Source organism: Equus caballus, chromosome 10 (genome assembly GCF_041296265.1).
Source record: "Equus caballus isolate H_3958 breed thoroughbred chromosome 10, TB-T2T, whole genome shotgun sequence".
Lineage (NCBI taxonomy): Eukaryota > Metazoa > Chordata > Mammalia > Perissodactyla > Equidae > Equus > Equus caballus.
The window spans coordinates 15,379,044-15,399,293 of NC_091693.1; the positions used below are offsets into that span (position 1 = coordinate 15,379,044).

General features: G+C 43.0%; 1 protein-coding gene across 16 annotated transcripts; it reads left to right on the forward strand.

The window, feature by feature from the left end:
* Window positions 1–2,475: 2,475 nt before the first annotated feature.
* LOC100629711 (zinc finger protein 226) lies at window positions 2,476–15,507 on the forward strand. Of its 16 annotated transcripts, XM_070224575.1 has the most exons (8): window positions 2,485–2,616; window positions 3,123–3,198; window positions 3,591–3,769; window positions 6,207–6,252; window positions 7,988–8,036; window positions 8,243–8,369; window positions 9,240–9,332; window positions 12,548–14,737. In XM_070224575.1, the coding sequence occupies exons 6-8, from the start codon at window positions 8,336–8,338 to the stop codon at window positions 14,704–14,706; spliced, it is 2,286 nt and encodes a 761-aa protein (XP_070080676.1). In that variant the 5' UTR covers window positions 2,485–2,616; window positions 3,123–3,198; window positions 3,591–3,769; window positions 6,207–6,252; window positions 7,988–8,036; window positions 8,243–8,335; the 3' UTR covers window positions 14,707–14,737. The 16 variants fall into 16 exon arrangements, with proteins under 16 accessions (XP_005596383.2, XP_070080673.1, XP_023505591.2 ...); XM_005596326.4 differs by lacking the exon at window positions 7,988–8,036 and having other exon boundaries at window positions 2,476–2,616; XM_023649825.2 differs by lacking the exon at window positions 3,591–3,769 and having other exon boundaries at window positions 9,240–9,316; window positions 12,548–14,756.
* Window positions 15,508–20,250: the final 4,743 nt, after the last annotated feature.

The following is a 20,250-nucleotide window of genomic DNA, read 5'->3' on the forward strand; positions in this document are numbered from 1 at the left end:
AAATAAATAACATGTTAAATGATGTTGTCATGTTTTCTCATACCATATCCAAGATTTCAATTTACTTGTAGTGGGAAGAAATTCTGTGTCTGCTCTATGTGTCCTGTTGCATTAAGCCAAGCAATACTTCTTGGAGAATGATTTCCCAAAAGAATTTGGAACATAAAAATATTAAAAAGTCACCAAAATCCTGTAATTATTGTTCCATTGACTTACAGTTTTCAGTGTTGCAGGAGCAATCAGCCAAATTCAAACAATCACAAGTGCAGGAAAAATAATGTGATTTTCCATGAATTCAATCACATACAAAAAAAAAAAAAGGAAGAAAGCACTGTTGTAGAACTAACAACATTTAATAGTGATAACCAATAAATCAAATGTTTGGGTTTTTTTCATCTGGAGTCAAAAAAATTTAGTCTAAATAGACATCTAAGACAAGTGAGGAACTTTTATCAGGGCTTGACTATAAATTGTTATCAAACAAATATTTTTACTTTGCTTAAATGGATAATTTCATGGTATATTTAGGCTTTAAAGATGTTATTATCTGTAAGATAGATACTAATATACTTACATGTGAAAGGACATATCTGGAATTTACTTTAAAATATTCAAGGCAAAACTAAAAATTGAGAATGTGTTAGAGGTAATAAATGATCCTAGCCAGTGCAAGAAGGAATAAAAAATAAATAGAAGGTATCCAAATTGGAAAGGAAGAAATAAAATTGTCATTATTTACAAGTAACGTGATTAAGTGTATGGGAAATCCAAATGAATGCGGAGATAACATTGAAATTGATAGGTGAGTTACGCAAGTTTACTGGATACAAGGTCCAATACAGTTTCATTAGAAGTGGTTATCATCAGCATTCTCTTCTCATTCCCAATCTCAAAAGTGAAGTTTCCATCATTTCATCAAATATTGAGTTTATTATGTAAGGTTGTTGTAGTTTTGTTCATTTGTTTTTTCTAGAAATATACCAATTTCATTTAAATTTACAAATATATTTTTATAAAGCTCACAATAGCTTCCTAATGTTTAGTGACATTCTCATTTTTCAGTTCCGCCCTTGGCAATTTTCGTATCTGTCTTCTTTCTTGGTCGTTCTCACCAGACTTTTATCAATTTTATTGTTTTATCCATATGGTGATGTTTTGGCCTTTTGCGTTTGTCCTGTATTTCATTAACGTGCTCCTACTTTCTTGCATCTGCTTTCTTTGGTTTTGTTATTTATTATCTTCCTGAGTTGCTTTCTGAATGTATTTTCAGCTTCCTTTCTATTTTAATATACGCATTTAAGGCTCAACATTTCCCTCTATGTATATGTTAACATCTTCAGTTGCAATTATGAGTCGTCAACAGAAGAAGCAAATTCCTCTGTTATTTTATGCACAAAATGAGTTGATTCAGGACTGGCCAAAAGGATTGCAGTTCAAGACGTGCACGTCATGGCAAACAGTAGGCAAATCTGGACAACAAAGGAGGGGAACTTGCTTTTATAGAGCAAAGGGAGGGGCTATTCTAAAGCAAAAGTCCATTGGAAAGTCCATTGGAGGAAAGTAACAGTTCAGGGCGGTAATGGCTTCTCATTGGCTGGGCTGTTGCCAGGTGGGGAGAGAACATATAAAGGATATTTTGGCTTTATAAAATATGGACTGAAATTATTAGTTTCTGGTAACTTGAAACTTTTATCATTATGAAGGGTCCCTCCCTATGTCAAGTAATGCCTTTTTTTTTTCCTTACAGTTCACTTGGTCAAACAGTAATATAACAAATTTTATAATTATAGAAATAACTTGAAGCCTAGGATGATGATATCTTTCTCTGGAAAGAACTTCCGTTTGCTTCTGCAAGGGAAAAACGATGCTAACAAAACACGTTCACCTTTATGCAATTTCAGGGATTGGGTGATTGGACGTTTGGCTTCAGTCCCGAAGACTGCCCAGTTCCCCTTCGCTTTTATTCCTATGGTAAAGCTCTTTGGGGTTTAGCAGAAAACCTCCGTGGTAGGCGATGGATTTATGTGCTTAGCCCCCCAGACATGTCTAAAGTGCTACTCAGCTTCTTAGCCTTCCAATGAACAGAATGTATACTCTTCTAAGGCTGACATGCTAGTGTGGCAAGACATTTGCCAACGACCTAGCCGAAGCCCCTCTTAGAGATTCCACGAAGTGAAAACCAGGATCTCAGAGCAGCTGGTCACTTCCACATCACTGGGCGTAGCTTTGTCCATTTTCCGCTCGGACATTCAGGGAAGTGTAGTCCAGGAGAGCTGTACCGGCGGCCGATTTTCCCCCTCTAGCACTCTGGGAGATGTAGTCCAGAGCTCCAGCTACGGTAAGGCCGCGCTGCGACAGTTTTCCCCGCGGAATTCTGGGAAGTGTAGGTCCGAGAGCTCCTCGCATCTCTGGCACGCCATTCAAGGAGGGCGGTCCTGGGGAATTCTGGGAAATGTAGTCCAGGAGCCCTTGGGTGGTCGCAGGCACTTCCGCCCCAGGAGGACGACGTAGCAGCCATCTTTTCCCTGATGGTGGTGATTGGGCTCTGCTATTCACGAGCCTTGTGAACTTCCTCCAGACGCGCCTGGGGCCAACAGCGAGCGGCTGAAAGTGGAGGTTTGAGGGTGGAAGGCCGAGGGTGGTGATCTGCGTTCCCCTGGGCGCAGCTTCCTTGCGTTTGGGACGTCCCGGGATGGGGCGGGCTCGGGTGGCGCTTTCCCTGGCTCGAGGGTCTTCCGGACCCTCTGCACCCCGAACCCAGCTCCCCTGCCCGTGGGCCCGCCCTGCCACCTCTTACCGTGTCACACTGGGTGAGTTACTTAACCCCGCTGTGCTTTCGTCTGCTGTTCTGTAAAGGAGATAAAAGTAATAATCTTCCTAGTACAGTGTTTTGAGAAAAAAGGAGATAGTACAAATGAAAGGTTTTAAAACTACCTGGCACATGGTCTGTTGCTGTTAATACTCCTTTGAGCCCCCGAGCAGCGCCCATTTCCATAAATTGCCCTGGGCTCCTGACATGTTTTTGGAAGGAGAGGGTTGCTTCTAGCTGGCCCCGGGGCATGGGATCCATCGGGGATGGAAACACGATCCTGTTCGTTTCCCAGCCTCCTTTCCTTCCCCAGCCGTGACTCCACGGAAAGCACGGTACGGACGAGGAGGCAGCAGCGCCCACGTGGTTCTTCTGCATTTTTCTACGAGGTATTCGCACCAGTTGGAGCTGTGTGGGGCGGGTCCGTGGGCGTGGGTAAGAATTATATGGCAGGAGGTTGGGACTCGGTCGTGGGAACCTTGAGAACAAGGTTTAGGGTATTCTATGAGTTTTTAGAATAGTTTTTGCAACTGTTTCACTTTATTTCAAATAATGTTTATATTATAGAAGTAAATAATCGTTATGGAGAATTCAGAAAGTACAGAGTATATAAAGGAAAACTTAAATTACCCATAACCTTAGGATGTAAAGATAAGCATTGTTAACATTCTGGTGCCTTTTTGTGTGGTGACACGTTGTGTGTATTTCTCTTTAGTGTAGGCTCTTTTCTTTGGGACCGATGTGCACTGCTGTGCTACTCAAATTGTGGTCTCTGTTGCAGTGGCATCGGCATCAGTTGGGTAGACCTTCTGATTTAGAATTTCTGCATGTGGGACACAGGAATCTGAATTCCAACAAGACCCTGAGGCGATTCCTGTGCACAGGAAACTTGGAGAAACTCAGGAAAGGTTCTGGTCCGGAAACGGAGGCCTAGAAAATTGACCCTGCCGGCTTTCATGGGTAAAACTGAGCTGGATACACCAGAACCCTACTCAGTCCAATGATTTTTTTTTTCTTCCTGCTAATTATTGTCAACTGTCAGATCCCCTTGCAAAATCCTTACATGAGCGGAAGGCAGCTGGCGAATGTAGAGTCAAAATGGCGGGAATTAGAAGTCGAGAAGATCTATTTCTCCCAGCCTTTGGGGAGGGGATTCATTGCCAGCTTTTAGACTAGAGGACCTCTACCTGACGTGGGAAGATTAACTAGTAGTCACTGTTAGTTAATAACAGCTGTTTTTGCCGCTTTCGTCATCATCAGAACTATTATTATTATCACTATTATTACTAGGACTGTTTCCTAATTTCTTCCACTTTTTAGTATTACGTAATTTCATACTTACAGAAAAGTTTCAAACATAATGTAAGGAATTCTCGTGTATTCTTTACCCGGATGCATCAATTGTTTATGTTTTGCCTGTTTGTTCTGTCGATGACCATCAGCCAGATGCCACCAGGAACATCCCTGTAATCAGAGAGTTAGGTTTGTTCTAGCTTGCTGCAGCAAGCAAGCCCACACACATGGGGCATCACGGCACGTCTCTGTAAGAGGTAGTTAAGGGGGCCACTTGTAGGGTTTTGGCTTGTCTTCGCTGAATTTGGGAGAGTTTTAGGCAGTGAGGGTTCGTTCTGGATTGCATGCTGTCCAGAAGCACTAGCAATTTGATGACTGAATATTGTAAGAACTTTTATCTAGTAGACGGGAGAAATAAAATGAGACCAGAGTTGTCACTGTTAGCAAAGCAGTCACTCAGGTTGGCTGGGAGGGGCGCTTCCTTGGCTCTCTTTGTCATTGTAGAATGTTTTTGTGTCTCTGTGATGGAGTGTCTCGTCCTTTTCTTGTTCCCCGTGATCACTGAGTGGCCCCCTTGATCAGTTGAAAACCCCAAGTTCTAGCTATTGAAGCTATTAGCTATCAGGGTTATTTTTTTTTTTCTGTTTCATGACTTTATCATACTTACATACTTTTCTTTTTTTGCTGAGCCATTTGACAGCAAGCTACAGACAGTGATCAAGATGAAATTAGTTACATTGCTGCATTGATTTCTCTGCCACGTTACTATTTTTCCTTTTGCAATTAGTACTTTGAGACCATGTGGCTATCTTATTCCTCACCAAACTTTTGTTAATTTTTCGCATCCATCTGTGAGTTTGTATTTTTCGTTCTATATTTATTAGTTTGTGTTCTACTGTAGAGCTAGCTTTCTCTTCTCACCTGTTTATTTTTACACATTCCTTTATAACAATATATTTATAACTCACATTCCTGTCTTTTTAACTTAGGAGTGGACTATCAGCCTATTTTTTGTTGTTGTTGCAGAATCTTGGCTTTTACTACTTTTCTTTACTTCCATGATGCTCATCAAAGGGTACTTCCTGCTTTAAAAGAAACTTCACACATTTTTATACGTTTCATAAAAAGTTGTCCATGCTAGTTCAAATATTTTTTTTTTTTAAAGATTGGCACCTGAGCTAGCAACTGTTGCCAATCTTCCCCCCCCCCCCCCCCGCCACTTTATCTCCCCAAATCCCCCCGGTACGTAGTTGTATATCTTAGTGGCAAGTCCTTCTAGCTGTGGCATGTGGGATGCCACCTCAACGTGGCCTGACGAGCAGTGCCATGTCCGAGCTCAGGATTCGAACTGGTGAAACCCTAGGCCGCCACAGCAGAGCACACGAACTCAACCACTTGGCCATGGGGCCGGCCCCTGCATTAGTTTAGATATTATTGTTGAGGTAACAGCTTATTAGGAAGACAACCAGAGATTTCTCGGAAGTTAGAAGACCCTCACGCAACAGATCAGCAACCTGTGAACTCCACGTATTTCACAATATTCTGTTGGTAGAAATCATATTTATCAGGATAATTTCAAGCTAGAGAATATCATCTGCTTTACTGCAGTTGCAAAGAAACGAGAAACCCTGACAGTGTTCTAAGAGCCTTACAACAATCCCGTAAGGGTGATACCATTATTGTCCCCCACTTGCAGATGACAGAATCGAGGCAAAGAGGTGTTAATAGCTTCCCCAAAATGACACTGCAGGTGACGAGCCTAGCCAGGATTTCAGCCCATGCCTGTTGACTCCAGTGCCCGCTCTTATGTACATTGTCTCATTTTACGCCAGACCCAGAGTAGGAATGGCTGCTGTCTGAGCTTTGGGCATACTGGTGATGAGGCCACTGTGTGTGGTCCAGCAGGTTGTCCCAGAACTACCGACAGGGGTAAAGGAGGGTGTCTCAAATCCTTGCCAAGCTCTGCTCCTCAAGCCACGTGCAGCTGCAGCCACCCTGAGGAACGGGCACCTTTGCTCATTCACAGCGAGCAGCCGCATGGGCTAGTGACATCCTTGACCAGTTTCCATTGACTTCCTTCTCCTTTCCCATTCTGTCTTCCTAGGACTCTGCATTTCCCCAGAAAGAAAAAGAAAATGAGTGTGTTCAAGGTGAGTAGGGGTTCCCTTTGTTGCTGTTAAAAACACCATTTTGGTACTCAGAGATGGACACCATTTTTTTCTTTCAAGGAAAGTCAAGGCATTTGAGGAGCTGTTGAGTGTGGCAGGTGCTTTTCTTTTAATCATTTTTAAGTTTAATTGGTTTTGGTTTTAATTTAGTTTTTTTTTTTTCTTAAAGATTGGCCCTGAGCTAACAAGTGTTGCCAATCTTATTTTTTCTCTTTCTGCTTTTTCTCCCCAAATGCCCCCAGTACATAGTTGTATGTTTTAGCTGTGGGCCCTTCTAGTTGTGGCATGTGGGACACTGCCTCAGCATGGCCTGATGAGCGGTGCCATGTCTGCGTCCAGGATCCAAAACTGGCGAAACTCTGGGCCGCTGAAGCAGAGTGTGCGAACTTAACCAAACAGCCACGGGGCCCACCCCTGGTTTTTGTTTTATTTTGTCGCTTTTCATTTCAAAAATAAAAGTAGAAAAATTAGAAATAAAAAACATCTCCCACTTTAATACTTCCTTGTTTACAGATTAAGTGCTTTTATATTTCCGTAGTCTCTTTATCATAACACATTCATAGCTATATATTTGTATTCATAACATAGATACAACTTTAAATTGTTTTCTGAGTTTAATTCTATATAATATTCACTTTTAATTGCTAATCATGTTCCTCTCAAATGTATATGCCTTTTTGTAAAACTATCCTGTATTTACAGACATTTAGTTTAGGATTTCTACTGTTTGAGGAACACACCGGTGACCATTCTCCTGATTTAACTTTTTTCTCAAAAAATCAATCCTGAAAAATAATACCTTGTTTTGTCCTTAACATTGCTAGGTATCCAAAACTGAAAAGGTGTGTTCATTTATGTGTGGTGCTTTGGATGTTTCTCGGATATTCAAATATGACTTAGCACATCAGGACGAAACTGCTGCTTCACAAAGAAAAAGTATTGTTAGGAGTTTTCTCACCACAGGAGCTCGATTCTCCCTTCCCTGTGACTGAGTCGCACCCTTTGTGTATTTTATTTACTGGGTTATTTTCTTCATGTATTTCTTTTTTTAATCAAACTGTGCATGACCTTAGTTTAAAAAATACAGTGGGACTAAAGACTTGTCACTGCATTTACACGTCAGAGCTATTGTATGAGCAAGTACTGTATTTCATCTTCATCTTAAATATAAACAAAAAGCATTATAGGAGGCCCGTGCCGTGGCTGAGTGGTTAAGTTCACGTGCTCTGCTGCGGTGGCCCAGGGTTTCACCAGTTTGGATCCTGGACGCGGACATGGTGCTGCTCATCAGGGCATGCTTAGGCAGCGTCCCACATGGCACAACCAGAAGGACCACAGCTAAAATAGACAACTGTGTACGGGGGGGATTTGGGGAGAAGAAGAAGAAGAAGAAAAGAAGATTGGCAACAGATGTTAGCTCAGGTGCCAGGCTTAAAAAACATTATAAAAAATGAAGAAACTGCTCACGGTCACACAGAAAACCAAGGACCTGGAGTCAGAGTATCATATTCAAGTGAAAGATGGAGATGGGGAAAGACAGTGTTTCCTTCAGGGACCTACCTGCCCTTTTGCTATATTTCCACATGCAACGCTACTCCTCCCCTGGTTCGCACCTCAGTCGCAAGACAGTGCTATCAAACACTGCCAGGACTAAATTGGTGAACATTGCAGGGGCAATTGGCAATATTACTTAAAAATCAGAACCTTTTTCGTTCAGGATGCACCAGTTCGAATTCTAGGAGTTGACTCATCACGGTGCTCACCAGGTGAACGTACAAAGCTTGCCTTTTCATAGCAGCCCCTTTGGTGGCTGAGGAGCATCAGGGTCTGGCCCTGGTGGGATGGAAGCAGGGCTGGGAAGTCACCAAATTGCTCAGGAGCCCAAGCACCCTTCCGCCCTCCTCCCCACCCCCCTTCACTCCACTCCAGTGGACACTGAGCATGAGGTTGAGGTTGTATGTGTTTGTTGCAGGAGCCAGTGACCTTCAAGGACGTGGCTGTGGCCTTCACGGAGGAGGAGCTGGGGCTGCTGGACTCCACCCAGAGGCAGCTGTACCAGGACGTGATGCTGGAGAACTTCAGGAACCTGCTCTCAGTGGGTGAGGACAGGCACCCTCGGGAGTGTCTTTGTGACTTTGTGATTTAAGGCTTTGGGGCTCTTGAAATAGTTCCCTGAGTTTGGGGACCAGATTTTGCTATTTCCTGTGGGACACAGGAGGATGTTTCTGGTCTTTCTAAACAGGCTGTTTAGGTCTTTTACATTTGTGTTTTGTGAAAGAACTGCAGGGTTGGGCCCCGTGGCTGAGTGGTTAAGGTCACACGCTCTGCTTCGGTGGCCCAGGGTTTCATCAGTTTGGATCCTGGGTGCAGACATGGCACCACTCATCAGGCCATGCTGAGGCAGTGTCCCACATAGCACAACCAGAAGGACCTGCAACTGGAATATACAACTATATACTGGGGGCTATGAAGAGGAGGGAAAAATAAAATCTGAAAAGAAAACAAAGAAACTGTAAATGGACAGTATACTGTTATACCTTGTCTATTCTTTTTCAAATTTCACTCCTGTCCCATGAGTGAATTATAAAACCAATTTATTGAGTGCTACAAGCAATTTTTGATGAAACCAAGTAGGGTAGAAAATTTTAGAGCGCCTTCGGAAGAACAGAACACGAAGCAGCAAAAACTCTGGCCAATTGCGTGAGTGGTATGAGAGCCAGTGGGAGCAGATTTAACAAAAATAGTAATTGATTAGAAATAGGTCATTCATCGTTTGTTCTAGTAATATGTATTTCTACATATGTGTCTGGGTCATGAAATAAACGCTCTTTCTTCAGTGGGTCATGATTGAAAAAAAAAGATTTAAACACACTGCTTTCAACATCTTGCATAAGCAGTTGAAACTCAAATTTCCAGTAAATTTTAGCTCTGGTGTGTTCATTTTAACTTGTGACTTTACCTGTTCTCAGGACATCAACCCTTGAAACCAGATATATCGCATATAGAAAGAGAAGCAAAGCTTTGGATGATGAAGACAGCAAGTCAGGTAGAGAGAAATTTCGGTAAGAACCAAGTAATTGTGAGTTCTCATAGTTAACTGTCCCTCTGTTTTGCTTCTCCCCACTCCTGTGCTGTCACCTGGTCCAAATCGCCAGATCCCCTGGATTATCGCCACGGTCTTCCTACTGGTTCCCACCCTTCTCCCGCCGTCTGCTCTTAAGTGGCAGCTGAAGTGAAACTTTGTCAGATTACGTTAGTCCTCTGTTCAAAATTCTCTAATAGGTTATTTCAGTTAGAATAAAAGCCACTACGGGGGCTGGTCTAGTGGTGTAGTGGTTTAAGTTTGTGTACTCCGTTTTGGCGGCCTGGGTTTCACTGGTTCAGATCCTGGGCATGGACCTACATGGTGCTCGTCAAGCCATGCTGTGGTGGCGTCCCACATACAAAATTGAGGAAGATTGGCAAGAGATGTTAGCTCAGGGCCAATCTTCCTACCAAAACAAAAAAACCCACTTAAAGTGGCTTCTAGAGTCCTCTGTGGTCTGCTCTTCATCCCGCATGGCCTCTCTGTTTTATCTCTTCCATTGTGTCTTTCATCTCTAATATGTCTGATTGATTCTTCTTTATAGTTTAAATCTCTTTTGTGAAATAGCTCCTGAACTTGTTGAATTGTTTCTCTACATTCTCTTTTACTTCGTTGAATTTTTTGATGATAGCTGTTTTGAATTCATCGTCATTTAGATTACATATTTATGTGTCCTCAGGACTGAATTCTGGGTACTTGTCGTTTTCTCTCATCTGGAGATTTGATTTAATGTTTGATCTTGCTAGAGGGGGTGGCTCTGGTCTTATGCATCCTGATATTTGCTTGCGGTTACTGCCTGTTGCCACTGGGTTGGGGTGAAGCGCCGCATATTCTGAGCCCTCTGCCTTCAGCTGAGATCCCAGGCACTGGAACCGGCGTGGCACCAGGCAGGTAGGGGGAGGGGTGCTTTCTCCTGTGTTCTCTGGGGGCCTTCTCACTCTGCTCTCAATATCTGCTCTCCTGGGGTGTTGGCTTGATGAGATCACCCCCTGTGAAAGCTTTTGCCCTGGTAGAGGTCTTCCCTCTATGCCATATGGGCCCTCAGGGGGTCCTTGATGTTCCTGCAAACAAATGTCCCCTCCCCCATTCCTCCCCTCAGATCCTCCCATGGTCTCGGATCTCAGTCTATTATGGGAGGGAGCGAAGTTTTCTCTTACCCCGTTCCAGCTCTTCTGAGGGGGCCCCCAGCCTCTCCTCCCTCCATCATATGGCTGAGTGTGTCTCTGTGACATTTTTGTGTTGTGTTAGGATGTCCTCTGTTGAAGTATGGATGTCCCTTTTTGTTGCATGTTGGAGGGGAGAGAATCCCAGGCAAGTTCACTCCACCACGATGCTGACATCACTCTCCCATATGGCCTCTCTGAGTACATCTCCTGTCATCCCTCTTGCTCTGTCTTCTCCACCTACGTTGTCTTCCCTGCTGTTTCTCAGACCTGCCGGGGATGGTTCTGCCTTGGAGCCCTGTGCTGGTTCTTCCGTCTGCCTGGAATACTCTCCCACCTACAACCTTCAGGCCCCTCCCTTGCTTCTTTCAGGTCGCTCAGTTTTAGTATCATGAGCGGGCTCTCCTCTGACCACCCTGTTGAAGGTACAGTTCTCTCTCTACTCTCTGTGCCCTGCCTTATTTTGTATCTAAGCATTGATTATCATCTCACGTCTGTTTTCACTCACTTGTTTATCACGTCTCTCTCCTTGATGAAGTGTAGTCTCCAGAACCCGCAGACCCTGGGCCACCAAAGTGGAGCATGTGAACTTAAGCACCATGCCACTGGGCCAGCCCCTGGGAAGGAAATATTTTTTAATGAAGATTCTTATGTCCACTTCTCAGGCAGCTCCCTGATAGAAGGAAAAAAATTCTATTTCCTTATCCCTTACATCAAGGAAGAAAAAAGTCTCAGAAAATAGCCAGCTTGTGAGTTAATCTGTCCCACAAAAGACTTGCCCAGCTGCATCCGATTTGCCTCTTCCAAAGTCCACATCCACAATAAAAAATACATCTTACATCATTACTCTAAAACCACATTGTTTGTAGATTTATATGTATGACTGTAGAATGCATTTCGTGTAACGATACCTTTACTGCTTATAATGATTCTCTGATAGTTTCTAGTCTGTTTCTTCTAAATACCTACCACAAACTATGGAATTTACTTCCTAGCTCACTAATAAACTGCATTCTTCACTTTGAAAATTATTCTTGTTAAAGGCCAGTGTTTCTATATCCCCCAAATTTTCCACACTATTTTCAAAGAGACAGCCTTCTTCCCTAGCCTCTGAAGTTTGACTCCTACTTGGGGGAAGAACATATTGCAAAGACAGTACAGAAGCCTCAGAAGGATCGAGTGTGTAGATCTTCATGCTTTTTTTCACTCCAAGTGATTCTTAGCACCTTAGATTTTGTCCTTATTATTAACCCCCTTGGTGTACTGCTCCCTCTGGTACAGCCTTTCAATTGCTCAGCAAACTGTACTTTCCAGTGCTTTTCCTATTTCAGATACCTTACTTATGAAAGCTCTTTTGCTTTTCTGACTTGGTTCAAACTTAAACTGGGATTTAGAATTATAGGGAATCCCGGAAATGAAACTGGGGGGACCGGCCCTGTGGCCAAGTGGTTAAGGTTCTGCATGCTCTGCTTCAGCGGCCCAGCTTCATAGGTTTGGATCCCGGGCACAGACCTACTCCGCTTGTTGGCTGTGCTGTGGAGGCGTCCCACATACAAAAAATAGAGGAAGATTGGCACAGATGTTAGCTCAGGGACAATCTTCCTCAAGCAAAAAGAGGAGGATTGGCAAAAGGTGTTAGGGCGAATCTTCCTCACCAAAAAAACCAGGGGTTCGTCTATCTGTGCATTTCTTTAGCATCTACTAACTGCCAGGCACTGTTAAAGCTGGGAGCACTACAAAATACTTGTCCTTATTGATACTGTGTTGTAGACAGAAAGACATAATTTCTGAATAATGATCGAAATAGAATGCCAGATGGCGGTAATTTTGTCTTAATTGGGTTTTATTAATGCTAAGTGGTTGTGAGTTTAATAGACTAGTATATAAACCAGAGAACTTCATATGTGGTGGAAAAGAGGCTGGACCATCCTGTGGTTCCTTAAAGTCTCCTACTGTGCCCTAAGTGTGAAATCTTGAATCTTTGAACAGCTTTCACTTGTCCACATCTCTGAATTCTCTATCCTTATAGGAGAGAACAATCAAAATGAGTTGAGGACTGTTCACGACAGAGGACCACATGAAGAGCTTTCCTGCTGTCACATTTGGCAACAAATTGCAGATGACTTAATTCGGCGTCAAGACTCCACGATAAGTAGTTCTCAGTTCCACAGACAGGGTGATTCCCCCTGTAGGGTTGGGACAGGACTATCTGTTCAAATTTCCGAAGATGAGAACTGTATCCCAAATCATAAAGTGGATGGTCCCAGTGGTACTGGAAACCCAGAGTTTCCAACTTGGAAGAAAACTTCCGTGATCGAGTCACAGAATTATCAGCAGATTTCCATGAAAAATACACTGCGTCTGTCTAAACAGGATGTTGACACCATCAGTTGCATTTCACATCGCCTTGATGATCATGGAGTATACAAAGATGAAAAATCTTATAGCCATAATGATTTTGGAAAAGACACCACGAAGAGTTCAACATTGGATCAGAACAGTATGATTCACACAGGACCAAATTCTTACCAGTGTAGTGAATGTGAAAAAACCTTCAGTGATCTCTCCACCTTTGACCTTCACAGGCAGTTACACTCAAAAGAGAAGTCTCATACATGTCATGAGTGTGGAAAAGACTTTCGTTATAGCTCAGTTCTTCATATTCATCAGAGAATTCACGTGGGAGAGAAGCACTATAAGTGTGATGAGTGTGGGAAGGAATTCACTCAGAGCTCACATCTGGAAACTCATCAGAAAGTCCACACTGTAGCGAAACCTTTCACATGTGAGCATTGTGGGAAAGGCTTCAGTCGTAGATCAGCACTTACCGTTCATTGCAAAGTTCACACAGGAGAGAAACCTTATAATTGTGAGGAGTGTGGGAGGGCCTTCACTCAGGCCTCTCATCTTCAGGACCATCAGAGAGTCCACACTGGAGAGAAACCATTCAGATGTGATGCATGTGGTAAGAGCTTCAGTAGGAATTCACATCTTCAGTCCCATCAGAGAGTCCATACAGGGGAGAAGCCGTACAAATGTGAGGAGTGTGGGAAGGGATTTATTTGTAGCTCAAATCTATACATTCATCAGAGAGTCCACACAGGAGAAAAACCCTACAAGTGTGAGGAGTGCGGTAAAGGCTTTAGTCGGCCTTCAAGTCTTCAGGCCCATCAGGGAGTCCACACTGGCGAGAAATCGTACATATGTAATGTGTGTGGTAAAGGCTTTACTCTGAGTTCAAATCTTCAGGCCCATCAGAGAGTCCACACAGGAGAGAAACCATACAAATGTGAGGAATGTGGGAAAAGCTTCAGGAGGAACTCTCATTATCAAGTTCATCTGGTGGTTCACACAGGAGAGAAGCCCTATAAATGTGAGGTGTGTGGGAAGGGCTTCAGTCAGAGTTCATATCTTCAAATCCATCAGAAAGCCCACAGTGTAGAGAAACCTTATAAATGTGAGGAGTGTGGGCAGGGCTTCAATCAGAGTTCAAGACTTCAGATTCACCAGCTGATCCACACCGGAGAGAAGCCCTACAAATGTGAAGAGTGTGGGAAGGGGTTCAGCCGGAGAGCAGATCTTAAAATTCATTGCCGAATCCACACAGGAGAGAAACCATATAATTGTGAGGAGTGTGGGAAGGTGTTCAGGCAGGCCTCAAATCTTCTGGCCCATCAGAGAGTCCACAGTGGAGAGAAACCATTCAAGTGTGAAGAGTGCGGGAAGAGTTTTGGTCGGAGTTCCCACCTTCAAGCTCATCAGAAAGTCCACACTGGAGAAAAGCCATACAAATGTGAGGAGTGTGGGAAGGGCTTCAAGTGGATCTTGAACCTTGACATGCATCAGAGGGTGCACACAGGGGAGAAGCCATATAAGTGTGGGGAGTGTGGGAAGCACTTCAGTCAGGCCTCAAGTCTTCAGCTTCATCAGAGCGTCCACACTGGGGAGAAACCGTACAAGTGTGACGTGTGTGGGAAAGTCTTCAGTCGGTCTTCACAGCTGCAGTCTCATCAGAGAGTTCACACAGGAGAGAAACCATATAAGTGTGAAATGTGTGGTAAGAGCTTCAGCTGGAGATCAAATCTTACGATTCATCACAGAATCCACGCTGGTGATAAATCCTATAAAAGTGATAGGTGTGGTAAGAACATCAGAGAGTCCACACAGGAAAAAAGTTCTATAAAATGAATTTTTAAAAAACTTGTGTCGTGTGAATTCTTCCAATCATCACGTTGAAAAGAAAAGCTCATTTGTGTCATTAAAGTCGTTGTTTCAGTTATCGCTCAACATATCCCAGTAGTCAGGAGGTCACAAAGCTGAGAACTCTTATAAGTGGTGTAATAAGGGCTTCAGTTTGAACTTCAAACTTTATTAAATATTGCTCAGGTTAGAGGCCTTAGAAAGTATCAGGCCTTGTACAAAAGTATGATGGACGTGCCAAAATTAATGCCTGTTAGAATGTGAGCTCCATATAAGTGCAGAGACTTCTGTTCTGAATCTGCATAGTCTTAACATTGCCACGTCCTTTGTCGGTGTTTGACATTTGTTAAATTAACAAATGGGGGGAAGTGTGTGTTTGAAAATTGTGTTGAGATCACCTCCAAAGCTTCATATTTGTATTCAGAACAGATAACCTAAATGTGGCCTTAATAAAATTAATTCAGGGAGACAAGAGTTGAAATGTTAGAAAACCAGTCATTACTGCAATCTGTCATTAATTTGGCTTTGCCCTGTTGTAAGCAGTTTGTATCCTCCCTGCAGCCTTTCATCAAGTCGAGTCTTAGCATCTTATCACTAGAGTTTTTTTTTATTGGTTTTATACAGTATGAATTCAATTATCTTTTGTAACAGTATAGACTGAAAAATGGATTGTTAATCTTGCAGAGATAAGATCCATTATTGATTTTTTTTCCTCAATGTCACTGCAGGGGTTTAAGTGTCAGTGAGAGTTACTAATGACAAACATTTCTTAGTAAATGTTGAATTGATCGTTGGTTTCTTACTCTTCACATTTATGTTGGGGAGGAAGACAGTTCCCCTGCCCTCTGGGTCCTTCTGGCTGGTCTCAGAATTAAATTGACATGAGAGAATAACAGGAGAAAGTCAAAGTTTAATAACGTGTACATGGGGGAGAGACCCAGGAAACCAGTAAATCACCAAAATGGTGGGAGCCACCAACTTAAATACCATCTCCAGCTAAAGACAACGGAGGACGTTGCGGGGGGGCGGGGGGGGGGGCGGGACGTGGTTTGGGTCTTCAAAGAGGAGGATGGCAATTTACGTGAAGATGGAAAAGCAAATGTTTGATAAGTGTTTGCTGGGCCATCTAGACAATGAGACCGAAAGAAGTCTTTTGATAAAATGGCCTTTGCTAAATGCCTTCCTTATGTATGGTGATAGCTCCTTCCTGGGACAGACTGTCTATCTTCAATTCTTTTAGGCAGTTAGGGGGAAGGTCAAAGCTTTCTTTCAGAGTCTTTTGTTCTTGAAGATAAGCCAAGAGATGCATTTTGGGTTGCCAATCTGATCCCCCATATTTCCATCCAAGCTTTGATGTGGTTACCTTCTAAGGGTTTTAGCATTACTTTCATCAAAACGTCTTGGGTAGAGAAGCTCTGTAAAGTAGGTTACTTTTGTCAAGTTCTCTACCCCATTACTCCCTCTCCCCTGCCTGAGAAAAAAGGGAAAAAGTTATTTGTTGGAATTTGATACAATTTCACAAAACAGATTGATTACTGGGGCATGACTGACTTTCACACTTTTTCTTAGTGTTGGGTTGAAAAACTGCTTTTGAAAAGTTGGTCAGTATATATCAAAATATAGAATGTGAATCCCTTTGATCTGGAAATCATAGAATAGGAATTTAGGACATTCAAATAGAAAAGGTGAGTAGCATAGCAACAATGTTACTAAATTTTGTAAAGGGGTAAGTATTCATCAATAGGAATTTAAATATGTCTTGATATGCAACAACAGATCCATTAAAATGATGCCTAAGCCTTATGGCAGAAGAACATAACAGTTTAATGTAGTTCTGGGACGTCACATACATTAAACTTGTGTGGGTCCGAGTGTGTTAGTAATGCATTGGATAATATGTGAAAGGATATTCTATTCACCTTTATGTAAACAGTGTCAAGATTTTCAGGGATTTTTCTGCATTTAAATTCTGTATTTTTAATTTTTTATTAAGCATCAATTTTACAGTATTGTTACTTTGTAGTATCACAGGTAGTAAGACTGTAAAATATAATTCAAAAAATTAGGAAGGACATACTAATCCCTTACAGTAAGAAATCCTATTATGTGGTGTATAAGGCCAACATTAAGGAAGAGAATTCTGGGAATCAATTTTAAAAACAAAAAAGTTATATGGCTCAAAGATACAGATACATTAGTGAGTGTAGCTATATATTTGTAATTAATGCATTTGAATTTTAGGCATAAATCCATGTGGCCTAGAAGATTCTACTGTAATTCCAACAGTAGAAATTTACACATCGTAGTTCTTGTCAGTCTTCCCTACCAGATGAATGGATAGTCCAGGTACTGGCTTGCCCTTTCAAGGGCCTGGTCTGAGGAAGCAGCTGGGTCTTCCAGGCACTGTGGTACAGAGAATGTTGAGCTGTGGGAAAAAATGAATGATGAAAAAATTGTTTACAAAGTAATAGTGAACGGGCAAATCCTGAAGATAGAGTGGAAACACATACGCTTTGGAGGTAAAATTTAACAAAGCTTCCCTGGGGAAAGGATGTGCAGAGAGAAGGTACCTAGTGTGACGGGAACAAGCTGTTAAGGAGCAGGTTTGAATACTGTTTCCCACTTAGTCATTTTGCTGATATTTCATGCTTTTTTGGTTAAGGGGCTTTAGTCAGTAAAGGATGTAAATAATGTGAGAGGCAGGTTTCCAAAATTGATTTCTTAGGCCATACTTGTACATGCTAAGTATGTAGAGTCCATGCTACTTCAAATTGCCTTAGAAATCCTGTGCCTCCCATGTTTTGATTTTAGTAGATATCAGTGTGGCCCACCAGCTCGAAAGGTAATATGTAGGTTAGTGGGTTAAGTCAAGGGTTGGCAATCTACTTCCCATGGGCCAAATCTGGCCCACTGCCTTTAAAGTTTCGTTGGAATATAGCGATGCCCATTCATTTAAGTATCATCTATGGCTGTTTCTCATTGCAATGAGAGAATTTAGTAGTTGTGACAACACTTTGGCCCACAAAATCTAAAATATTTACTTTCTGGCCCTTTACAGAAAAAGTCTGTTGACCCCTCTGTTAAAGGAAAAAGATCGGCCTCACATAACTGAAAAGACCGCAGGTAGAGCAGAAATTAGACCTGGCTCAGTCAGGATTCCAGAATGCTTTCCTTTTGATTCTCATATCTGCCCTTCTGGTTGACCTTGTTCTTTCAGTTGGTCCAAAGGTTGGTCCTAGGTTGGTGGTAGCACCTAGGGACTACCTGTTTCTCTCTTCAAAGTCAAGGAAAGAGAGCTGATCTTTCATTTGTAATGTTGGGTAGTTGACTGCTCACTCCCTGATGCCTCCTCTGAGTCAGCTCCTCTGACCCTGACTCCCATTTACACTAAAGATTAAACCCCAGCCATGTGTCCAGTTCCGTTGGCCTTTGTAAGCCATTCAGTTTCAACTCCCACTTGACACCATAGGCTCAAACTCTTATTTTTGGCCCCTGGAGGATTTTTCTGTCTTAGCTTTGAGCTTGGCTACACATTAACACTTTGTGGGGGGACTCGTCATATATAATCAGCATTTCTTTGCTTAAAAAAAAAAGAAAGACCCAAAGTCAAATTCAGTCAATGGCTGAATGACAATACATTGATTCACAACCTTGTAGATTCTCTTACGTCATAGGACATCAATGGGGAGGAATAGAATCCTGAAAAGCTGAGGTGGGAACATGTGGGCAGATTCCAACAAAGCTGAGGCCTTTGACCTCTAAGTTTAGCTGAGCCTCTTTCACCATGAGGAGGCCTTCCTCCCCTCTCTGAGTTCATTCCCCCTTCCCTGAAGAACCTGTAATGATCTCCCCTGAGATAGTTCCCCTGCAGAGGACTGTATATCCTCAAGACCCACCTCCACCACCTCTCATTTTCCTAGACCTATGAATCAGACTCTAAGTCCTCACAGGCCAGGGGAGAGGAGTGGAGGGGAGAGCCATCATGTGTAAAGTAGAATCATGAGGAGATACTATACCTGCCAAAATACGGGTTTTCATTATTTATTTTTACTTGAGGAACATTGTTGCTCAGCTAACATCTGTGCCAGTCTTCCTCTATTTTGTATGCAGGACGCCACCACAGCATGGCCTGGTGAGCAGTGTGTAGGTTCGCACCTGGGCTCTGTACCCATGAACCCCAGGCCACTGAAGTGGAGTGGAGCACCACTACACCACTGGGCCAGCCCCAGATTTTTATAATTTATATCAATAGAAACGTGGGGGGGGGGGGCAGTCCCGTGGTGCAGTGGTTAAGTTAGCAGGTTCTGCTACGGTGACCTGGGGTTCGCCAGTTCAGATCCTGGGTACGGACCTACACACCACTTGTCAAGCCATGCCGTGGCAGGCATCCCACATATAAAGTAGAGGAAGATGGGCCAGTCTTCCTCAGTGAAAAGAGGAGGATTGGCAGCAGATGTTAGCTCAGGGCTAATCTTACTCAAAGAAAAGAAATGTGAGAAATATATATGGTAGTGGATCTTATGGGTATTGAATCAGGTGGAGGTAATATCATGTTGGATTAAGCTGGATTTGTCGATAAGTGTGTGTTAGCTTGAGCACCTGGGAATGCCTTCAACAGCTTGCTCAGTCGAATGATTGGAACCTGGATCCAAAGTTAACTTATGCTAAAGTCAAAATGCCAGAACTTTCCAAGTATGTTGTAAAACAGAGTTTCCTAACCTTGGCACAAGTGACATTTTGGACTGAATAGTTCTTTGTTCTTGGGGGCTGTCCTTTGCATTGTAACATGTTTAGAAGCATCTCTGGCCTCTACCCACTAAAGGCCAGCAGCACATCCTCTTCCCCCCTAGTTGTAATAATCAAAAATGTCTCAAGGCACTGCCAAATGTCCCCTGGGGGGCAGAATTGTCCCCAACTGAGAACCACTGCTGTAGAAGAAGTATAAAAAGACATAGGAATGCCAGGCTGCTGGAGTGGATTTATCACATAGGACCTGCTCTCCCAGCTCCCTTTGTGCCCTGGGAGGGTTCAGAGGACTCTCCCTTTGCCAAAGATTTAAGAGACGCTTTGACAAGGGGAGCATTGGCAATCTTGGAGAGCTCTGTAATGACTCTTCCCTGCAGGTCAGGAATGAGAAAGAAATTATGGCATCAAAATGGGCTCCCTGGGGGCTGGCCCTGTGGCCGAGTGGTTAAGTTCATGCTCCACTTCGACAGCCCAGGGTTTTGCCAGCTCAGATCCTGGGCACAGACATAGCACCGCTCATCAAGCCATGCTGGGGCGGCATCCCATGTGCCACAACTATAAGGACCCACAACTAAAAATACACAACTGTGTACTGGGGGGCTTTGGGGAGAAAAATGAAAAACAAAATCTTTAAAATTTATTATTTAAAAAAATGGGCTCCCTGAATTCAGGATGATGGGATCCTGGGGCATCAGAGGTCAAGTGGTGGCACTTCGCTGGAAGAGATAAAATGAGCATATTTGTCACAATGAACAGCAAAGCCAATGGGATCATCAGAATGATACA